Here is a 25,173-nt window from a genome sequence, read left to right on the forward strand (position 1 = left end):
TTGGAGAAGCTCCTCCTAGCGGCGCCGCTTGATACTATCGTATCTCGGTTAACAGAATCCTGACTCTTGGTCGAAATTTATTTTACTTATTTTGTCATTCCCCGTTAGAGGACAGTCTAACCACGATATACTGCAGATATTTTAATAGATGCAGTTCTTCTTCGTCTCGAGTTGATTCAATTCAGTCTACTTGCAATAGCCTCTTCGATAAAGGGTAGAGACCCAGAAACACTGTGTCAGAGGATGGCAAGAGACTCGAATTGAATCAAAACGAAAACGATTATTTTCTTTTTCTTTTTCATGCTTTACTCGGTTTAGAGTACAAAATGACCAAGTGTTCTTAAGGTATTCTGAGACGCATTGTTGGAGAAGCTCCTCCTAGCGGCGCCGCTTGATACTATCGTATCTCGGTTATCAGAATCCTGACTCTTGGTCGAAATTTATTTTACTTATTTTGTCATTCCCCGTTAGAGGACAGTCTAACCACGATATACTGCAGATATTTTAATAGATGCAGTTCTTCTTCGTCTCGAGTTGATTCAATTCAGTCTACTTGCAATAGCCTCTTCGATAAAGGGTAGAGATTCAGAAACACTGTGTCAGAGGATGGCAAGAGACTCGAATTGAATCAAAACGAAAACGATTATTTTCTTTTTCTTTTTCATGCTTTACTCGGTTTAGAGTACAAAATGACCAAGTGTTCTTAAGGTATTCTGAGACGCATTGTTGGAGAAGCTCCTCCTAGCGGCGCCGCTTGATACTATCGTATCTCGGTTAACAGAATCCTGACTCTTGGTCGAAATTTATTTTACTTATTTTGTCATTCCCCGTTAGGGGACAGTCTAACCACGATATACTGCAGATATTTTAATAGATGCAGTTCTTCTTCGTCTCGAGTTGATTCAATTCAGTCTACTTGCAATAGCCTCTTCGATAAAGGGTAGAGACCCAGAAACACTGTGTCAGAGGATGGCAAGAGACTCGAATTGAATCAAAACGAAAACGATTATTTTCTTTTTCTTTTTCATGCTTTACTCGGTTTAGAGTACAAAATGACCAAGTGTTCTTAAGGTATTCTGAGACGCAAAGAAAAAGAAAATAATCGTTTTCGTTTTGATTCAATTCGAGTCTCTTGCCATCCTCTGACACAGTGTTTCTGGGTCTCTACCCTTTATCGAAGAGGCTATTGCAAGTAGACTGAATTGACCCTTTACTTATTTTGTCATTCCCCGTTAGAGGACAGTCTAACCACGATATACTGCAGATATTTTAATAGATGCAGTTCTTCTTCGTCTCGAGTTGATTCAATTCAGTCTACTTGCAATAGCCTCTTCGATAAAGGGTAGAGACCCAGAAACACTGTGTCAGAGGATGGCAAGAGACTCGAATTGAATCAAAACGAAAACGATTATTTTCTTTTTCTTTTTCATGCTTTACTCGGTTTAGAGTACAAAATGACCAAGTGTTCTTAAGGTATTCTGAGACGCATTGTTGGAGAAGCTCCTCCTAGCGGCGCCGCTTGATACTATCGTATCTCGGTTAACAGAATCCTGACTCTTGGTCGAAATTTATTTTACTTACATAGTTATCAGTTTGAAACTAGCTACTTGAAAAGGTGCAATAATCTTTAGATTACGTAATATTATGCCCCCATTACTATTTAATAATAATTTAATAATGTATATAGTGAAGCTATTTTTAAAGAAGTACCACTATCTCAAAGTGAAGGTATAATAATTAACGAAAGATCTATTAAAAACCATAAGATATTATGCAGATGACACCGTGATGTGATTATGGCTGAAGATTCTGCTGAACAACTCCAATTACTACTAAACAAACAGTTTCTGTGAAATATATGGACTAAAAAACTAAAAATAAATATAAAAAAGACTAAATATATGATAATAACTAAAAAAGCAAATATACAAACAAACATACAATTTGGGAAATGGACCGATAGAAGGGGTTGATAAATACAAATACATTCGGAAAAATGAAATGAACAATCACATCAATCACTTATTTTTTATTTGCTGTCTTTTTCTATAAATAACAAACGTTCATTATAGAAAAAGATAGCAAATACAAAATAAGTGATTGATGTGATCGTTCATGGGTATTCTTTCATTTTTCCTACTGTACCTATAACAGGGGAGTGCATATAGATTTTCACTTCGGAAAAAATCAAACAAGATAGAACTTTTCGTAATTTCATTAAGAAATGTTTAATAAACAACATATCAAAAAGTTCTACTCGAGAAGTGAGTGATTAATTTTTTATTAAACAAATGAACTACGAAATTAGGTGTTTTTTTAAATACCTCCGAAAATATAAATTTAAAAAAAAAACTTACTTCACCATTGAAAAATTCAGAACATTTTACAAAAAAACCTTATATAAAGAAGTTTCTAAAATTAAATCTGGATCTTCTATAATTTTTATAACGCTAAAGTCACCCTTTTCACAAACATTGGCGCACTGTAAACTAGCGTACGGCGAACTGCACGGTTGAGTTATTTTAATGTAATTCTTTAACTAATGGATCAAATGGCATTTTACAAATTAAACATGAAAGAAGAATAATTAAGCTATCTTATGGTTATAAGAAAAACGAAGTAAAATGTATGGGCATAAGTACGGTGGGGGCAGAAAGTGAGCCATACATGAATTTTGTTTAAAAATGATTTAAAAATGTGTAACTAATACAATTTTTCTTATAAAACCCTCAATTTTGCACTTTTGAACTTACCTTTCAAGCATCTTACTAAATGATGTTTCATTCAAAAAATCTCAAAAATTTAATTCAAATGATATGACGTCTCAACAAATGTAATTTTTGAAATCTTCGTAGTTTTATAGAATTACCACCACTTTAAGACGGTAATATTACTCAAGTTTGAACAGATCCATTACAGTTTTATAAGTGCTTTTTTAAAGCTTAGAATGTAGTCTTTAAAATGCAATAAATTATTTTGCTTTAGAAATGAAATAGACTATTTCTTTTTGAGAAAATCAAGAAAGATAACAAAAATCTGACACAAAAACCGAAAATTACCAGCTAAAAAAATGTTTATACAAAGTGCTCAAAACTTTTTTCTGTAAAACTTACCTAAAGTACATTTATAAGCTTCAACAATAATAAATGTTCAACAAAAAAAATTTTTTAAGCTCTTATACAGTACAGTAAAACCTCGATATAACGGACCTCTATTTAACGGACTTCGGATATAACGGACCAAAAATCCGGTCAAATGTAAAAAAATTAAAAACGTTCTGCTAATATTATACATACTTAACCCTGCCCATAGCAACATACATTGCATAACAACGGGATCCCCCTATATTTTACACAGAATTCCAATAAACTTTTTATTATAGCGTTATGGGACACATTTCCAAATAGTCTGATTTATTTTAAACCTATTTTTATATAACGGACTCTCGGCTTTAACGGACACCCCGTTCCCCCAATTAGTCCGTAATATCGAGGTTTTACTGTATGTCTGCGTAAATTGGAATCTATTGATAACTATTTATTTTCAGTTTTACGAAAAAAGTTATTCTTTGTAAACTCTGAATCGTATATAATCTAAGACGCAATCATCAAATATCAACTTTAATTGATTTTATATGAATGTATGTCAAAAAGTATGAATTTCACTCAAAAGTAAAGTACCGTTACATTTCAGAATATCGAAAATTGTTATTAAAAAAAGTTATTTGGCATTAAAAAATTAGTTTTAGTGTTCAATTATATCCTTCTAATTAAAATATTGTAAATAATAAAGGCACTTAACTCCTAAGAAAAATTTATAATTTTTACATACCTGCTTCGTATAAAATTAAAAAAGTTTGACATTTGTTGGTTGTATCTTAGATTTTATACCAGGGAGAGCATTTTATGAATAATAACTTTTTTTCGTAAAAGTGATATTAAAATAATTATCATAATTATGGTAATACAATGATGGTGAATATCCGTAATTTGAGAAAAAATTGAAAAACATTTTTTTTTATTAGAATGATGTAATTGTATATTTAAACATAGTTTTTAATTTCAAACAACTTTTCATAATAGCATTTTTTGATATTCTGGAATATAAAGGTATTTTACTCCTTAACGAAATTCATATTTTTGACATAACTCGTATAAAATGAATAAAATTTGATATCTGATGGTTGAGTTTTAGATTTTTGACTATCCAAAACATTTTATGAAGAATAAATTTTTTCGTAAAATTGATAATAAAAAAGTTTTCCATGTAGTTCCTAGCTACGCAGACATACTGTATAAGAGCTTCTGTATAAGAATTTTCAAATTGCAATTCCATATTCGGATTCAGCATAATCAAAAAAAAAAAAAGAAATATATTTGATCAAAGTAAAATGATGAATTTAACGATACTTTTAAAATTATTTATACAAAAAAAGTTGTTATTGTTTAAACAATTAATAAATAATTAGCGGCCAAATCTGCGAGTAGAACTTTTTTACTATAACATGTATATAAACTAACAAAAAAAGTTTTAGAAAAATATAAGCTTCTTCGATTTTTTCCGAAACATTGCATGTTTTCGTTCTAATTGCACTCCCCTACTACCTGGGAACCTGGATTTTCGAAAATAAGGATCCATTAACAGAAATAAGGGTCATGATGTAGACCTGGATCCCGCGTATCAAAAATATTTGATTAATAGCAAGCTGAAAATTTGTTAATAGCTTAACGGTGTCTAGTGGGACAAACTTTGATGTATGGGAATACTGGAACAGGGGAATTTTTAATTGTGGAACAGGTTAAAAATTTGGAACGGTCAGACCACGAAAACGTCACATGTATTTTGTCCGACAGAACTTCCAATTGATTTGCTACCATTTCATTAAACTCTCATGCAAAAATCAGACTGGTGTTTATCACCAACTGAGCATTTTAATGAGTGGAACATGAAGAACATGTCAAATGAGAGGAATCATGCTCGTTAGTAATAGCAGTCTGATTTTTGAATGATAGCTTAATAAAATGGTAACAAATCAATTGGATGTTCTGACCGACAAAATACATAAGACGTTTTCGCAATTTGACGTTCCAAATTTGTGGACTGTTCCACAATTACAACTTCCCCTGTTCCAGTGTTCCCGTATATCAAAGTTTGTCCGACTAGACACCGTTAAGCTATTAACAAATTTTTAGCTTGCTATTAATCAACTTTTTTTTGGTACACGGGATCCAGGTCTAATAGAAATAGCAAGAAATGCATGCGACAAAATATAAACAATTCTCTGCAATAAAGACCTTATATTGGAACTGAGTGCAAGAGCTCTGAGATGCTACATGTTTTCGATACTGCAATATGGACTAGAAAGCTGAACATTGAAGTAAGAACACATAAATAAGCTACAGTCATTTGAAATGTGGTATTACGGAAGGATACTTAGATTAGCAAGAACACAAAAGGAAACGAACATGGGAGTATTGCGAGAAATAAGCAAATAATACGAAATAATAAATCTAACAATAAAACACTGAAAACGTTTGTTTTCGATACTTCCATAAAATTTATTAAAAACTATATGACTACAGCTGTTTCAGTAGAGTAACTCAATAAGAAAGATACAAAAATAAACGGTTTCGTTTTGATTTAAATCTGTCTCCTGCCATCCCCCGATAGCGCTATTTCTAGGTCTACCTGCTATCAAGGAGGCTATGCAAGAAGGCAAATTTACATCAAAACTTCCGTAGTTCTCAGTATACAATAAAACTATTTATAACGGAGTAAGGTTAGAACGCCCTCTAACGGTGAATAAGTGAAATAGAAGCTCTTCCCCGTTAGAGGGCATTCTAACCTTACTCCGGTATAAATAGTTTTATTGTATACCGAGAACCTTCGGAAGTTTTGATGAAAATTTGTCTTCTTGCATAGCCTCCTTGATAACAGGTAGACCTAGAAATAGCGCTATCGGCGGATGGCAGGAGACAGATTGAAATCAAAACGAAACCGTCTATTTTTGCATTTTTAATAATGCCATACTCTGTATGAGAGTACAAAGACTCGTTGCATATAGGTTCTCTGAAACGCATTTTTGGAATAATTTCCTAGAGGTGCCTTTTGATATTTTCATATCTGGGTCAACAGAAAACTAGAATCGAGTCGACATTTATTTCACTCAATAATAAAGCCCTGAAATTAGTCTTTCCACCAACACATCAAGAACCCAGTACCTTCTGCTCTATCACGTATGCAGGCAAGATATCAACTAAAATAGCCAAGGAAAAAATAGGAATAACACCAGCTTTCAGAACTAATAACAAGTTAAGCTAATACATTAAGAACAATAAGAGCAGAAAGAGAAAGCAAATACAGAGTGGGGTTTACAAACTGAATTTTGTTTACTGTCCGAAAACTTACATCGGTCAAACTGGCAGAACCTTTGACAAAGGATATAGTCTGGGCTGATTATCGGAGAATAGGCCATTTTTGGGAAAAGTTATTTACCAGCAATTTTATTGCTGGAATCGAATTATAAGATCCTATATATTAATAATATAGGTATGCAAAGTCCTCAGATAGTGTGCTACTTTTTTTATAAACAAAATGGCGCACGAAAATTGTGTTTTTTTCAATTATTGCTCTATAACTCCGAAGATTTTAACTTTACAACAAAAACACTCAAACAAAAATTCACCGTGATTAAATTCTGCATAGAGACGCGTTTTTTCCGATCTGCTTCGATGAAAATTTTCCTCGGAAAATGCGGGTTTTCCCAACAAAATCTTTAATTTTCAAATAAAGTTTTAGATAAGTAATTATCCACCAATAATTAAATAATTTGGTGACTTAAAAGCTTTTTTGGTTTAGATTATAGTTCCAGAAGCTGATGAAAATTAAACGAATATTTTAGCAACAATTCAATTGTAAATTAATAATTTACGGTCGCAATAATAACCAAAATACTTATGATACACTGATCAAGCTTTGAAATCTTATAAAGATGAGATGCCTATTTAATATTTTGTCGACAAAATATGAATTTTTTATTTTTTTGCATAATCTTTAAATGTTTAAAAAAAATAGTTATAAACAAATTAACGTTTCTCAGAAAGTTTTTATTATATTATAATTTAAAAAAATAGCTAAAATGGGCATTTTAAATATCTTTAAAATAAATGCTTTAAAACTTTTTTGTAACCATTTGTAAAAAAGTTATGAAACAGCAAAATAATCATACGATTACTACGGTGTTTATAATTTTTTTTAATTCTTTCAAAGCGTAGAAGTGAGTTTAAAGTACAAGCTAATTATTTACAAAAAAATATCGATTATCAGTTTAATAGTTATATTTTAATTAAAGATTATAAATATATTTTTTTGTAATTTACACGCGCGAAAGTAGAGTAACACAGTACTGTAGCTAACATTTTCACTCGGAGCGACGACCAGCCGCGTGATGTACACTTTTAATAAATAATGCATGCTGCGTGTCAGTCGCTTCGAGTTAACATTTTAGCTCCGACTCTGTATCGGGCCTACGTTTTCGCTAAAAATTACAAAAAAAAAGTGTTTTTAATCTTTGATTAAAATATAACCATTGCAGTAATTTTTGACATTCTTCGTGAGTAATTAGGTTGTACCATAGACTCACTTTTAAGCTTTGAAACAATTAAAACTAATTATAAACAACGGAGATTTCGTATATTTACTTTGCTGTTTCATAACTTTTTTGAAAAAGGTTGGAAAATTTTTTTAAAGCATTAATTTTCAAGACCTATGAAATACGCATTTTAAGTATTTTTTAAATTAGAATATAATGAACAATTTCTGAGAAATGTTAATTTGTTTATAACAATTTTTTTTAAACATTTAAAGATTATGCAAAAAAATGAAAAATTTATATTTTGTCGACAAAATATTAAATAGGCATCACACATTTATAATCTTTCTAAGTTTGATCAACGTCTCATGATTATTTTGGTTGTTATTGCGACTGTAAATTGTTAATTAACAATTGAATTGTTGCTAAAATATTCGTTTCATTTTCACCGGCTTCTGAATTTATAATCTATAACAAGAAAGCTTTTATTTCACTAAGCTATATAATTATTGATAAATAATTACTGGCCCAAAAAATTTATTTGAAAATTCGAGATTTTGTTGGGAAAACCCACATTTTCCGAGGAAAATTTTCGTCGGAGCAAATCGGGAAAAACCTGTCTCTATGCAGAATTAAATTGGGGTGAATTTTTATTTGAGTGTTTTTGGTGTAAAGTTAAAATCTTCGGAGTTATAGAGCAATAATTGAAAAAAATAAGATTTGTCGGCGCCATTTTGTTTATAAAAAAAGTAGCACACTATATGCGGACTTTGCATACCTATATTAATAATATATAGGATCTTATAATTCGATTCCAGCAATAAAATTGCTGGTAAATAACCTTTCTTTGTACTTTACTAATTAGACCAGCGTATTATAACTATTTCTTTTTCAAAATTTAAAGATTATGCAAAAAAAAGAAAAATTTATATTTTGTCGATAAAATATTAAATAAGCATTTCATCTTTATAATCTTTATAAGTTTGATCAATGTATCATGATTATTTTGTTTATTATTGCGATCGTAATTTGTTAATTAACAATTGAATTGTTGCTAAAATATTCGTTTAATTTTCACCGGCTTCTGGAATTACAATCTATACCAAAAAATCTTTGATGTCACTAAGTTATTTAATTATTGATTAATAATTACTTACCCAAAACTTTATTTGAAAATTAGAGTTTTTGTTAGGAAAACCCGCGTTTTCTGAGGAAAATTTTCGTCGGAGCAAATCGTGAAAAACATATCTCTATGCAGAATTTAATTGCGGTGAATTTTTATTAAGCTGTTTTGGTTGTAAAGTTAAAATCATCGAAGTTATAGAGCAATAATTGAAAAAAATACGATTTGTCGGCGCCATTTTGTTTATAAAAAAAGTAGCACACTATCTGCGGACTTTGCATACCTATATTATTAATATATAGGATCTTATAATTCGATTCCAGCAATAAAATTGCTGGTAAATAACTTTTCCATGAATTTTACTAATTAGCCCAGAGTAATAGTAGAATACAAAAGGGCTTTCAACAATAAGGAAAAAAACAAATCATTCTTTTAATAAAAAGTTTCAAATTCTTCATATTTAAAAGAAAGGCCTTAAGCTATCTTTTTTAGAATCTATGGAAATTAATAAATTGAAAGACACAGATATAATTCTGAACGACCAACTCGAGACAAACAGCTCCCCACTCCTAAACCTCTTCAGTTAAAGACTTTAAACAGGCAAACACATAGTAAAATAAATCACTTAAGAAAGGCACTCTGCCGAAACAGCTGTAGTCATATAGTCAGGCCCGGCCCTAGGGATTTTGCCGCCCTAGGCAAGATTTGCGAGCGCCGCCCCACCCCCCTTGGTAGACCCATTAATCACCACCTTCCTTCACCGATCGCCAATTTAAACCACGACTGTATTTTTATTGTTGTGTGCTTTGTGCTAAATTATTTAGTACCTTATTTTCCAATTTATTTCAACGATACACGCTTAAAAACATGCTTTAAGTAAATAGCACTCTTCTTGCATCGGCACGGGAAAAGTCTTTTAATAATTCTCCAAAATCCAGGGACTTAACTATTTCGTGTTCAATAGGGATTGTCGCTAGAGAACTCAAAAGCTTCTCTCCACAGAGGCCACTGTCACTGGTAGGGTTACTAAAATCCTCAAAGCAACACTAACGTTGTTTGCGAAATTAAGTTCATACTCTCTAATCATTTTTAGTGTCTCTAGAGGTGTATACTCTTTGGCTTCACATTCTTTTCACTGTTATTTTTTATTATCTTGTCAATGGTAGGGAATAAAATTTTGAAATTTTTCAGATGTGTATAACTTTACACACGCTATCAAAATAGCTATCAAAATGATAGTGTTGCCATTTTAGAAAATCAACGATGACGTCATATCTCTAAATTGGGACACCCTGTATACATTATTATTATATGTCAAAAATGACAATTTGATATACTAATCGACGGGTCTGAGCATTTTTCAAAAAAACAGTTAGTATTTTAATTATTGAATATATTCCAAATTACAGATATAACTTTGTTATTTTCCATTATCTTGTAAACGGTAGAGAATAAAAATTTGATATTTTGCAGTTATGTATAACTTTACAAACCCTATCAAATTAGCTATCAAAATGATAGTGTTGCCATTTAAGAAAATCGATGATGACGTCATATCTCTAAATTGGGACACTCTGTATACATTTTTATTGAATGTCAAAAAGGACAATTTGAAATACTAATCGACGGGTCTAAGCATTTTCCAAAAAAACAATTAGTATTTGAGATATTGAATTTATTCCACTTTACAGACTCTCTCTGTATATAATTTTTAAATATAAGTCATCATTATATCGTGTCTCCGGATCTAGGTCCATATTTTCATCTTCAGTCTCATAGCCAAATTGTCTTTTCACTTTCCTCTTTCTTGCTGTTACTGTGCCTCCGATTTTCGGGTTCTTAATTTCTAAATTTGATTCTAGCTCTTTGCGTCCATCAAATAGCCCTGGAATTTTAAATCACTTCTGAGAGACTTAAAAATGGATTTCCGTTTTTTCTAATAAACTGACAGATTGATACATTCCAAATATCAATACTCTGCAGTGATTTGCTCACTACGCTGATGTGAAGTAAAATGTCATGCCATATTACCACAGAGCAAAGAAAAGTAAAGTCACTGTTTTGCCAAAGAGCTTCTTCATGAGCAACCATTTTATCGTTGTTTTTATTGACAGTGATTTCTACAAGAGCATCGTAGATTTCTTCAATTTGGTATCAGATCGGAGTAATTGCATCAATTCTACTTTCCCATCTAGTTTCGGACAAAGGTTTTAATGTTATGCTAGAAATATGCGGATATAAGAATATAAGAAGAAGGCGGTGTTGTCGATTTCCCGTCAAATGAACCTTGCAATAATAATTATTGTTATTGTTTCACTGATTTAGTTCTCATTTTTACTGTTGCATTTTGCCGCTCTTGTTCATAATATTGATTTTTTTTATAATATTACAAACATAATTTATTATTTCTTCAATTTCACAAATTGGCTGTGTTCTAAAATTTGCCGCCCCCAAATTTTTGGCGCCCTGGGCGGCCGCCCGATTCGCCCACCCCTGGGGCCGGGCCTGCATATAGTTTTTGGTATAATCGATTTTCAAAATTAGACATGCGTTGGAAATATAATGATCAGTACTCTTAGAAGCCGCAAAGCTCGGAATTAAATTTTCGAAGTTTTTGGGAGTTTTGGGGACGGGAACGAAAAACAGGTCCTAAATAGGAAGCGCCGTAAAATCCACATCCTTGGTCCAAAATGGATGGTTGATATATGAATGGGTGAGTCTTTTCCTGAACTTAAAGATGAGAGTTGGTACAATTTTCAATTCCGTCACATTTAGAAAATCGAAAATTTCGTGTATATATTTATATGTCGCGTGTAGAGGGCTTTGGGTATGCGCCACTGGCGAGAACTACCGTTCTCTGGTGATGTAAATATATAAATACTTATTTGTTTTTATAGTACGTTATAATCCTTTATAATTATTTTATTTATTTCCGCCATTCGCTAACTATAAATAAATATTTACTTACATATTTTGACTAACTAAAAAGTAAAAAAGGCTAAAATCTTTATATTTATACTTTATTTTTAAATATAAAAGTTTATTGACCATTAATACGTAAATCGCTAAGAGCGAGTAAAACAATATCCGTTTCCGGCTTCTTCAAAACTCCATTACACAGCACCTTGTTTACTGTTCAATGTGTATAAAATTACCATTAAACTTTCAGCAAACAACTCCCTTATAATCCTATCAACTCCGCTAGTGCTAATCGAGAGATGGATGAATGACTTCAGTTCGGAGTGTCGATCGTTATTTATTCATTACTGGCACGTCAATGAGATCGGGAGGTTTTGAGTATACCGGTATTTCCATTATCCTTCCATTATCCTTGCAATCGTCTCTTTTCACAGCGTGTTTCAATAGGAGCAATTGTTGCCGAATTGCGATTCATCGTTCATTGTTCGCAACGAGTGAAAATAGAAACCATGAAATCTCTAGATATAACTGATTAGTCTCTCTGTTATAGAAAGTTTGTCAACTGTTGTATAAAAATTTATGTAGATCATTAAATTATCTAGTTGTGTATAGTCAAACACATTCTTAACCAATAAACGAACTTATGATATGGGACTTAACTTTCCTTACAGTCAATACCTTCCAGTGGCGTGCGGTGACTTTTTTGAAAGGGGAAGCGATTCAATAAGGATATAAAAATATTTTCTTAAGGGTCGAGGGTCGAGCCACTTCCCACCTGATAACACTCTGATGCGCAGGGGCTCTCTATCAGCAAAGTACCTAATTATGTGAGACGTCTTGCTTACAAGGACTCACACACTAAATCCGTGACGCGTGAATGCGTGAGGCACTCTATTCCCGCTATTTCTAGTGACTATGACATATCATTGATCTGTATTGCTAGCTCGGGCCTAGAGTCCTCGCGCCGGGCTTGGTTTTCTAAAGAAGAAACCTATTTAAAAAAAAATTATACTCCAAGGCATTTTCCACAATACACAACTTTCACTAAAATGACACTTATTTATACTCGAGGTCTATTCCCCTATCAACTTCTGATAATTGTTGAATGCAGTCATTTTCAATGGATAATAGGGCTAACTTTCAAAGTCTGTCTTCGCTTGTTGAATTTCTTTTAAACTCTTAATTTGAAACTCTTAATGCATCTTAATACTGCAAAACTTTGTTAAACTGATACACTTGTGGTTGGGATAGTTGGTAGTACTAATTCACACAACTTGACCACTTCATACAGTGACTTGTTTAAACCAGTAGTTATAAAGAAATCCCAGATTTCTGGGTATTTCTTTATCATTAATATCAGTTGTTTCATAAATGACACTTAACTGAGAATGCAAAGCTGGGATATCAAAAAATTTTCATTACTTAATCGTAACGAAATAAATTCCTCTGTGGGAAATTTTTATGAATTATAATTAGAAATATTAAGATTATATATACCTATATAATTCTACAAATTTTAAATCGTTAAAATTTTGAAAGCTAGAATTCATTTGTTGTAGAATATTATCAAAAGGTCTCTTTGTTTCCTATGTTTTCTCTATCTCTCTGTCTCCGAAATTATCAATCTTCATTATTTTTCTTTCATGTTCAAACCCCATGTTCAGTTTTATCCCAAATATTTTTAAACTGCTCTTTTTTAATTATCGTATTAATAAAGTCATCAATTTGTCTTATACAAAATGCAATACCATTTGATTTCTGTAAAATGTCAAATAAAAGATCAGTAAAAGGAAAAATCTCTGCAAAAAATTTAAATCGAAATATCCTTTAAGCGAATATATGTAATACCTAAGCACCCCTTAGCAGCAGTAACAGCCGGAGTATCTCACTTTCGCGAAGGCGATAGGATAAGCGCTTCCATGGTACCAAGATTCGCGCGACTAGTGGGTGCGGTCATTGAACCCTGACCACTTTTTAAACGGGACAACTCTATGACTAGCGGCGATTTTGAGATGCGCTTCTGTCAGGAGTGGACCAAATAGTTGAATTGTGTGCATATTGAGTTCGTTCGTACGCGATTAATTTTTAATATTTTTCAATGCCTATTGCCTAGGTAATATGTAGATTACTTGGATTAGGGAAAATTTTTTATTATTAAATATTAATTAATAATATATTTTCTTATATCGACGTATAAATAGGGAAGCGGTGCTTTCCCCGCTTCCATGGACCGCACGCCTCTGATACCTTCCCATATTCATTAAAATTGGTGCCACCATACCAATAGGATCCACATTCTCTCGACCAAGATGAAACCTACAAAAAGCTTACTGAGTAACATTTACGTTTGGATCCTAAGGTGCCTAAGTTGGATCGCCACCAAAGTTATATGGGTTTGTAGGCTATCATAGGAACAGCCAAGAAGGATATCTCCATGGTATAGGTGCAAAAAGAAATATATTCCTGGATGGAATGATAATAGCACACATCTCTACCAGGACTCTCGTAAAAATGGAGATTAGGAGATTGCCGATGAACTAATTGAAAAAAATGGACTGAGACTGTCCAATCTCTGGACTTCAAAACATCAAATCTACCCTTCTTCAACTGGAAGGTAACCCATACATCGGAACGTCAAACAACAACTATCATTAATTACAGACACACCGATTTTGGACAGTCGATTTTATATCATCATCATTATCTGTGGCTTTTACAACTTTTCGTGAGTCTTTGCCGCGTCTTCCATTGGTTCCGACACTGTGCTACTATTTCCCATAATTTCACTTTCTTCCACTTCAGGTCTTTTCCGGGATTTTATATCAGCCATCCATATTCCAATAGTGAACCACATGTGAGAACGGGACATTGCACACACGCCGACTGCTGGGCGGCGGTGTCCTGTTCTCAGATGTGGTTTACTATTGGAATTTGGATGGCGATGGCTGATATAAAATCGGCTCTCCAAAATCGGTGTGTATATAAAATATACTCAGTGACATTAGAAGTGTTACACCCAGAATTAATCATTTCTTGAACTTATTTTTTTTGGCAGCACAATGACTATATTTAATGCATGCTATGATAACAATATCAATGTTTTATCTTTTATAGTTTTTGTAGAAATTAAGTTTCATCTTTAAACTTTTTGAAGTTATACTTCTTTAGCCGCGATTGAGAGTAAAATTTCATAATACTGCGCGCATGCGCACGTAGACAGTATGGCGTTTAGTTGCTAAATATTTCTAGTTATGTATAAATATATCAGTGCAAGAAAAGGTGTGAAAAGAATATATTAGTGTTTTTAGTAAATATATTTATTATAATTTTTGTGTCTTTGGATTTGTCTTCCTCAGGAGTAAGATGAGTATTATTAAAACATTTTATTGTATATTAATTATACATCATCTTGTCTGTTTGTTACCGTGAATTGTCATTAGGTACGTTCGAACCGATACAAACACAGTCTTCGTAGCGTATTTGGTATAGCATTCGGCCAGAGATCGAGAGGTCTTGAGTCCGAATCCAGTGCAATCCTATACTTTTTTTTTAATTTTTTTGAAAGCGGTAAGCACACAATTAGTTTGATGTTTAAAAAAAATTAAAACAAACTGTTTAAAGTATATTTATTTTTAAGAAATCATTTAATAGAAGTATAACTTCTTACGTGCGTACAAAGTACACACACATTTATTATTTGTGAAAAGACCAATTTATAAATACCGGTTGTTACAAAATTTTTTAGTTATTATACCTCAGTTTAATTGTATTCAGTGGAAGAATAAGCCTCGAGTTCGAAGACACCAAAATTACCACCATTTTAGCGATTTTGAGAGGGGTGGAATTATTGCCTACAGAGATATGAGTTTATCGTATCGCGAAATTGGCCGTCGTGTTAATTATACGGCAATAACAGTTATGCCGTGTCGTGTGTGGACAAACGAAGGAAGAGGAAGAAGAAGAAGACCAACTGGTCAACCGAGGCGTACCACAGGGCGTCAAGATAGGTACTTTAGACTCCTAGAGGCGCTTTAGAGTCAAATCGCTGACCAATGGATTGGAGTAGAAAGTATACTTGTTACCATAGGTACCCTATACCGTAGCATTCGAGCCTTTGAACTGGTTTCATTCCGCCCACGACGAGTGCTTTCTTTGACTGCGGACCACTGTCATCAACGTTTGAATTGGTACAGAGAACGGCAGCATTGGGTGTCAGAATGGCGTAATGCAGCATTCAGCTATGAATCTCGATTTTGTTTAGGTATGCATGATGGTCGTAAGGTGATAAGTAAAGCTCGGATTTACAGGCAACAAAAATTGAAGAAAAAGGCGCCTATATAGGCAAAGATTTTTGTTAAAAAAGGCAGGAATATTAACATTTAGGCAAAATATAGGCAATAAAGGAATATAACTTATTATTTATAACCACTTAAAATTTTATCATTAATAGAAACAACTAAATGTTTTTCGGTCTTAAAACTATGTCTTCGATCACTTAAAATTAATTTGTACATTGAAAACGAACGTTCGACATCGACAGATGTAATTGGAGCATATTTCAGAGGGGATAATAAATCTGGCATAATTTGTAATTCCTCGGAAAATGTCCCATTCAAAACTTTAGCAACATTAGATAAAAACGAAAAACCTTCATTCTTGTCAAAAACATATTTCATTTTTTTTTAAATTAATTGACCGTTACTTCCAGGTGCCGATTTAATTTTCGTCTTTAAATTATCTATTAATTTTACTGACTCATATAAATTTACCTCTTGTTTTTCTAAAAAGGTAATTGTGGTAACTATTAATTTATAATTGTCATTGATATAAGCGAGTTCCCGTTTCAATTTGGGATTTTTTAATATTTTTTTTGCTTCTCGAATGGCTTCGGAAATATTATCATCAAATTCTGACATAACTAATTCTATTTCATTGCAGTGATCAAAGTAAAAAAAAAACTGCTTCGAGCCAGGTTCCCCACCTTGTAATTACTGGTTTAGGTGGCAAAGGGACACCGGGAAGTCTTTCTTTATATATTTGCACCCTCAACGGAGCCTTTACAAAAACTTTTTTCATAAAATTTATAAAATTGTTTACCAACGGAAACAAATTTCTTATTTCTTCAGCAATTCTATTTACCCCGTGGGCTACACAAGTGCAATTAATTAAATTAGGTTAAAAAATCTTTAAATTAACAGCAGCTTTTAACATATATGCCGCAGCATCTGAAAGCATTAAAACTATTTTATTCACTGGTATAGGGTTGGGTAAAAAGAGGTTTGTTAAACTATCTTGTATAAATCGACTTATTGTTAAATTGTTTGTTTTTTCCAATTCTTTAACGGCAACTAAATAAAGTTTTCTCTCAAAGTTTTCGTTCAAAATTCCAATCATTAAATTAGCTATATACCTGCCGCATACATCTGTCGATTAATCCATGATAATATACAAAAAATTGCCCTCTAACTCCCGCTTAATTTTTGAAATACATTCCACATAACATTTTTCCACAGTATATTTTCTCAATGTACTCTCGTCCGGTAAGGACTTATTAAAATATTTTTCGAAAAAGCATTTAAAACTAGGGTTATTAACTTTATATAGAGGAATGTTGGATGCAATCATCATCTGGCATAAATCAAATTTAAATGCGTCTTCCTGCTTTTTTTTGAACTGCTTAAACTATCCCGCAGAGATATTTGGGCTAACTTAGAGGAATTTAATTTTTCCAAATTACGTTTATGAAGTGGGGTTCCACAATGCTGGTCAATAAAGTACTTTTTTATGCTTGAAATCTGAGAATTTAAAAAAAAATTTGAATTCTAAAACCGCTTTAGAATTTAGTTATGTTGTGGGACGAGAAAAAAAGAGAAAAAATAAAATTTACCGATTTGCCGCATGGTTTACAAAATGCTCCATCTCCTTCTAAAGAAAGTTCCGAATAAGGTGCGATCCATAGCCTTAATTTAGATGTCATCTTTTCACACAAATGTCTAAAATGTTTTAAAACGTGTTCTTTGCTTTTCGGTATACGCAACAAAACTAAACTAGGATATAGCAATTTGTGACTAAACTCTGATACAGTAACCGACTGTACAACTGATAATAAACTAATAAAGCTTAGGGATTTCCAAATAGTTAATCCTCATGTCTCGATCAGGTACATTTTCCTAGAAATCTGTTATATAAACAAACCATTGATATTTTATTATTGACCCAAAATTTTATTATAGAATGGTTTAGTAATAGAATAATATCATGGGTAGTACCATGAAATTTTAAAAAAGGCACAAATAGGCGAAATTTACGAAAAAAGGCAAAAAGTGCAAAAAACAATTATAATAGGCAAAATAGGCAAAAAAAGCATTTTGCCTATAATCCGAGCTTTATTGATAAGACGCCGCCGTGGAGAGCGACGAGATATCGGGTTTGCTGTTTAGAGGTATCTACACAGGACAGTTGGAGTAATGGTTTGGGAGGTTATTGCCTATGGTAACCGATCACCTCTTTTGTTTATTCAAAGCAGTATGACAGATGCGCGTTTTATTGGTAACATCATACAAACCATTTTACTGCCTTATCTAGACGGCCGTCGAAACGCCCTTTGTCAGGAAGACAACGCGCGTTCCCATATTGCTCATTGAACTATGGACTTTCTCCAAGAAGATGGCGTTAATTTTTTGCCGTGGCTACCCCGTTCACTGGGTTTAAATCCTATCGAACATGTGTGGGATGAGATGGGGAGGAGACTGTCCACTTTGCACCATCCTCCACAGACTCTGGAACAGTTAATCCATGAAATTCAAGTTGTTTGGAACGACGTGTCACAAGCAGACATCTATCATCTCATTTTGTCAATGCCTAGACGTATACAGGCCGTAGAAGAATGTCATGGTTGCGGAATTTGAGAGAGTGGTTTGACTGCACCACTAATGAACTTTTTAGGTCAGCTGTAAACAAGGTCAGGGTAGCCTTGATGATTTCCAATTTCCGATAGGAGTGGCACAAGAAGAAGAAGACGTGTACAGGAGGGTATTCAGCTAGGGGGTCGCCAAACACATTATTCTTCTAATGTCACTCAGTATAATTATCATATCATACTAGACTCAGTAGCCTTAGAGATTGCCTCAACGTCTAGGCAACAAAGAGATCGCAAATACAGGACTTCCAGAATGAGAGATTTCCATTCATTTACGAAATTGATTGTTTTGAAGATTTGTTGTTGCTAAATTACGATAGAATTTCAATTTGTGTATAATGTTTTTTACCATAAGAAATGTCAAAATTTACATCATCATATTTACGTAGTGGAATAGTTTCCTCTAGGTGGCTCTGGGTAAAAAATTTAGAGTATACCTTCTACAATTAGAGCATTTACATATGGGCAATATAAAATCAGAGTTGTGTGGACTGTATTATAGGTTGCTGATTCAAGGGAAATTAAGAGAGAGATTATGTTATAAGTACAGACAATATCTAATTAAGTTTATAAAAAATATCCAAAATCATCGTCAAATACACTAGCTGTATTCAGGTAAGTAGGTTTTCATTCAAAAAACCGGTATGTATTGTCTGTCTGTTTTTGCGGATACACATCTACACGTCATTGTTTGCGTTTTACATTATTTTACAAATACAAAAAGCGTTTATAAAGCGAGAGTTGAACCAGCAGAGAGAATTGTAGTACTTGTTCAAAACAACGGCGCGTTAGGTTTGCACTCTGTTACCTACGGTCGGCAATCAAGAGGCGGAATCTTCTGCTGCAATGTCTAAGCATGTCTATCTTTGGCCAGGGATAAAACTATGCAGAGAAACTATTATTCATGGCTAGCTTAATAGTTATTTAAAATTTAGGGGTTAAAATTATCGAAATCATACATTGAAAAATTATAAGATTATTCGTCGCTTAGGAAAATTGAACACGCCTCATACTATTACTAAATATCTTCTCAAAAGACTTAAATACGCTTATAAAAACCTTTTTAGTAAATTCTTATATTTTTTATTACAGACAAGACTATCAAGAAGGTATAGAATCAAATCTGGTGTGCCAACGTTGGTTCTACTGGCGAAAGATGGTACAACTATTAGCGTATCAGCACAAGAAAGGCTACTAGAAGATCCATGTGGAACGTATTTTCCTTGGAGACCTCGACCAGTAGATCAAGTAAGAGCACATTTTAGTACGTAAGCTAGTCTGTGTTATATTAAAAAGTACAGGTATTTTGGGAATATTTGGTATTCACTATTTAAAGTATTTTGAACTCTGTTCTTTGGTTAAATCCCTTTTCATGGTTTTAAAAAACTGTTGCATATATTTTCATTTTCCTCTTTGGATTCGTAAGTGTGCCAGCTTCGTTTCTATTTTATATCTTGTATCGAAGAGTGCTATTCTTGATGGTCAAACTCAACATATTATTCTAATAAGTTTAAATTCTTAGATTAAACTCATTCTGTTTTAAACATGGTGACAAAGATTTAAATTCTACTTGAACATCCTACAATAGATAAAGGTCTTCTTCTTCTTCTTTAGTTGCCGTCTCCTCTAAGAAGGTTAGCTATCATTACGGCTATCTTCACCCTCGATCTTGCTGCTCTAAACAGCTCAACAGTTCTACCGTTATCTCAAATAATTGTTTAGCTAGAATATACGTCGCCTTTCTATTTCAATTTTGAAAAAATGTGAAAACTTTTAATTTTTTATTTGTATTCAAAACCTATTTCTTTTTATTATTCTCAAAACGTGTGTTCTTACTCAAAAAGTCCTTATTTCAAACACTTGTATTTTGTTTATAATTTTCTTTTTTACCATCTATGCCTCCATATAATACAATAACACTGAAAACACATAATATAGGGTGAGGCAGATAAAGGGCCTATTAGAAATATCTCGAGAACTAAAGGCAACTGAATTATTAAAATTGGAATAAGGGGGTTTTGAAGACTGATCTATTTAATGAAAATATTTTGGTCTCTTTGCTACTTCCGGTTATACCGGAAGTTGCTTATAACTTCGTTTTTTAAATGGGACACCCTGCATATTTTTACATTTTTGGATTCTCCTCGATTTTTTCTTTCCTAAAATATAAGGTTTTGTAACATTATACAGGGTAGGTTAAAAGATAATTACGTTTTTTTATTAATTTCGTAGCAATATTCACACCCTGTAGGATTGTAGTAGTTTGACATAATAAACTCTATTTATGTTCAAATGATTTCTAATATAGTCTACTATTGTTAGCAATTATTAGTATAGCTAAATTTTTAATTTTAGTATACAGGGTGGATCGAAACTCGGAATGAGTATTTTCTGAGTTTTCTTAAATGGAACACCATATATTTTATTATTGTAATGAAATGAAATTTCATGGTACTTATTTACTTCTTAAGCATTCCCTATACCTAACGGCTTTAATTTGTGCTTAATTGTTAATCGCACCAACAATCTTAACTTAGATGGTATTTTGATAGCTCAACCATCATTGGCAATTTTAAGTATCAGTCTAAATTAATATGTATTTATTTCCAAAAAATTATTTGTGATTGAATATTTTCACGGCCAACCTAATACAATTTCACATATTTTGTGTTGCAATTAATGTTTGGTTTGAATCACCAATAACTAACAAATTAAAGCAGTTAGGTATAGGGAATGCTTAAGAAATTATAAAGTATCATAAAATAACATTTCATTACAATATTAAAATACAGGGTGTTCCAATTAAGAAAACTCAGAAAATACTCATTCCGAGTTTCGACCAACCCTGTATACTAAAATGAAAAATTTAACTATACCAATAATTCCTAACAATAGTAGACTACATTAAAAATTATTTGAACATAAATATAGTTTATTATGTCAAACTGCGGCAATCCTACTGGGTGCGAATATTGCTACGAAATTGATAAGAAAACGTAATTATCTTTTAACCTACCCTGTATAATATTACAAAACTTTATATTTTAAGAAAGAAGAAATCGAGGAGAATCCAAAAATGTAAAAATATACAGGGTATCCTATTTAAAAAAACGAAGTTACAATCAACTTCCGGTATAACCGGAAGTAACAAAGAGACCAAAATATTTTCATTAAATAGTTCACACCTCAAAACCCCCGTATTCCAATTTTCATGATTTTCTTACCTTTAGTTCTCGAGATATTTCTAATAGGCCCTTTATCTGCCTCACCCTGTATACATACAGTAGGAAAAATGAAAGAATACCCATGAACGAACATAATATAAAACACGCTGTATTTTCCTGTCACCGTGTCACACAAAAAATTGGCCAGTGCAAGTACATGTAATAATTATTATTACATGTACTTGCGCTGGGCAATTTTCTTTGTGATACGGTGACAGGAAAATACAGCGTGTTTTATATGTTCGTTCATGGGTATTCTTTCATTTTTCCGACTGTACATAATACCTTAGTATTCGTACTTTGAGTTGCAGGCTCAAATCATTGCTATTATCGGGATTTCTCTATTCTTTATTTGATTTTTTTTTTTTCTATAATCGTGGTTTTCGTTACGACCGTTCCCAAGTATAGTCCAAATGAAGCTTAAAATAGGATAAAACCTCCCAATTTTTACAAAATGGATCGATTTGCTTGAAAATTTGAGAATCAGTAGTGGATAGTCCCAGGATTAAAATCTATATGATGCCAAAAAGCGCTTTTACCATGGGGGTGGTTGCCACCCCATTTTGGGGGTGGAAATTTTTTATTATATTTTGACCGCGAAAGTTGGTAAAAATATTCATTCTAAGCAAAAAACGTTCTATACATTTTTTTGATAAAATTAATAGTTTTCGAGTTATTCGCTATCGGAAAAATTAGTTTTATATCGAAAAAATCAATGTTTTTAATCAGTTCTCTGCTAAAAGTTTTCGTTTTATCAAAGCAACTTTAATTAAAAAAAATGTACCTTTTGAAAAAATAAACAAAACTTTTTTTAGTTTTCTTTAAAACCGATAGTAATCGAGCTATATTTTATTATATGTTAGCTCTTCTTCGTCAAATGCTAAATATTGTAGTTTCAAAGTCAAAAGACGAGAAAACTATGCATTTTTCGAGGATAAATTATTCAAACTAATTTAAAGTATCTAAAAATATCTATCTACAGAAATAAAAAAAAAGTCTCTAGCTCAAAAATTAAGTGACTTATAATGAAGAGAATGTCAGTCCCTATTTTTTTCAGCGAAAAAGTGATCGGAAAAACCCATAATCACCACCCTAATTAAAATTAGTCATTGACCTTATTTGGTCTTCTTTAATTATGTATTATTAATAGGTTCTAGAAGTTTGACCGGCTTAGAGTGATTAGTTTAAAAAAATGGAGTTAAAAAGGAATAACGGATTTTTGTAGTTTGGTAAAAAATTTTTTTCTTCTGAAAAGAAAGGTTAGCATCAGAGATACGAAAAATGTTTAAATAAGAAATTGTATCTTATTTAATTTCCAAGAATTTGGTTTGCAAAAATTTTTTCTACGGTAAAAATTAAGTGAGCTATTGACAATTAAAACTTGTAATAACATGCAGAAACCACCTTTACCAACCCTTTCAAAGTCACATCTTTTTGCGACTGAGGCTTTTATAAGGATTTAATGTTAATAATCTTATATACCTTATAAAAACCTATAAAATTCTTTTTCACCAAACTTCCTAAGATAAAAAATAAAAAAGTTACGGTTAAAAAATTAATATATTTTTTTAAAAAAAAAAAGGAGAAATCCAATTTGAAGCATAATAGTGTACGTTAGCCGTGTTTTTAGTCATTGGCCTTATTCACTCTTCTTTACGTATGTATTATTAATAGATTCTAGAAGTTTGACTGGCTTAGAATGATAAATTTTTAAAAAAACTGGAGTTAAAAGCGAATAACGAATTTTTGTACTTTGGTAAAACATGCCATTTTCTTCAGAATAGAAGGATTAGCATCAGATATAAAAAAAATTTAAATATGAAATTGTAGTTCATTTAATTCCCAAGAACTTGGTTTAAACAAATTTTTTCTATGGCAAAAATTGAGTGAATTGTAAATGAGTATATTATCGAAGAACATTGATTTTTTCGATATAAAACTAACACTTTCAATAGCGAATAAATCGAAAACTATTAATTTTATCAAAAAACTATATAGATCATTTTTTGCTTAGAATGAACGTTTTTATCAACTTTTGCTGTTAACATATAATAAAAAATTTCCACCCACGAGATGGGGTGGCAACCACCCCCATGGTAAAAGCGCCTTTTACCAAAATCGATCCATTCTGTAAAAATTGCGAGGTGAAAAGCTTCGGTTCCTGGACTAGTAGGTTTATACACATTTTGAAAGATTTTGCCCTTAATTCATAATTTCTTTTGTTGATGTGTCTTTGTTAATAACAAAAAACGTTCACTTTGTTCAATATTTGCTTAGAGTGCCATTTTTTATAGGTTTTAAGAGACATTGTACTTCAGCCAGGTGGTACTTTCTACTCCGAACATAAGGATTTTACCAAAGAAGACATCCGATTTGAAGATTTGCCAGAAGGAATAAAGGGTTTTTATTTTTCAGCCAATTGGGTAAGTATAGTCATATAGATATTTTTTATGTAGTTTAAGATTTCAGACATATTTCATACCTTTTGACTCTGTAAAATCCAATATAAGGTAAGGAAAAATTTGCTAATCGGGAAACAAAAGCATACAACAAGAATTTCAAAAAACATTACGTATCACAAAATCCAGAGGCATAATTCAAGTTACGATTTATTTCACTTAGATATGCCTGGTTGTAGCAACAGATCTTAAGCCTTAACAAGCATATGTGCCATACCACATCTTAAGATGTACCTTAAGCTCAGCTTACGAAAGCTTAGATCAATTTCCAGCTTGCCACAATGGATTGCCAAATGGATCACATCTTAAACTTCGTCTCAGTTAAAACGTGCTTGGGAGAAAAATCGAAAATTATGGTGTAACGTGAGTGAGAGATAAGTCGGTTATATCTATAAACTGAGCTGGGCTAAGCTGAAGGTTAAGATTTGTTGCTGCAACCAGGCATTAGTAGAAAAATATTGTTATTAATAAAACTACTAATGACCTTAATATTAATTTTCGTTATGAGAGTAAAATTATTGCATGTAATATGATAATTTTAACTATTAAATCTCTGTGAACGGGTGTTTTAATAAAAGAAATCTATATATTTTTATTGAAATTTATGAGGCATTAATCATTTTTCAGTGTCCTCCATGTCGCGCGTTCACCCCACAACTTTCAGAAGTTTATAGAATGATAAGAAAGAAAGAATCGAACTTTGAAATTATATTCGTGAGCAGTGACAGGTAAGTCAGGTTTCAATTTTTTTCGATTATATAATATCGATATTTATGACATGAATAAAATTCACACAAAAGAAATTATTTATTGAAGAATTGAAACAAAAATTGTTTAGGATATAAATAGAAATAAATTTATAATAATTATAATGGAGATATACTAATGCAAAATAATGTAAAACATAATAACTATAGAAAGTTAATTATAACAAAAAA

At 32.1% G+C, this 25,173-nt stretch overlaps 1 protein-coding gene across 1 annotated transcript in view; it reads left to right on the top strand.

Annotated features, from left to right (window-relative positions):
* The window catches only part of LOC114324792 (nucleoredoxin-like), a 206,164-nt gene that overhangs the window by 38,536 nt on the left and 142,455 nt on the right, over positions 1-25,173 (top strand). Inside the window, exons 4-6 of the mRNA XM_028272639.2 lie at positions 19,645-19,800; positions 24,071-24,199; positions 24,863-24,963. Of these exons, the coding sequence (XP_028128440.1) occupies positions 19,645-19,800; positions 24,071-24,199; positions 24,863-24,963 (386 nt within the window). The remainder of the gene's footprint in view (positions 1-19,644; positions 19,801-24,070; positions 24,200-24,862; positions 24,964-25,173) is intronic.

Source organism: Diabrotica virgifera, chromosome 7 (assembly GCF_917563875.1).
Source record: "Diabrotica virgifera virgifera chromosome 7, PGI_DIABVI_V3a".
NCBI lineage: Eukaryota > Metazoa > Arthropoda > Insecta > Coleoptera > Chrysomelidae > Diabrotica > Diabrotica virgifera.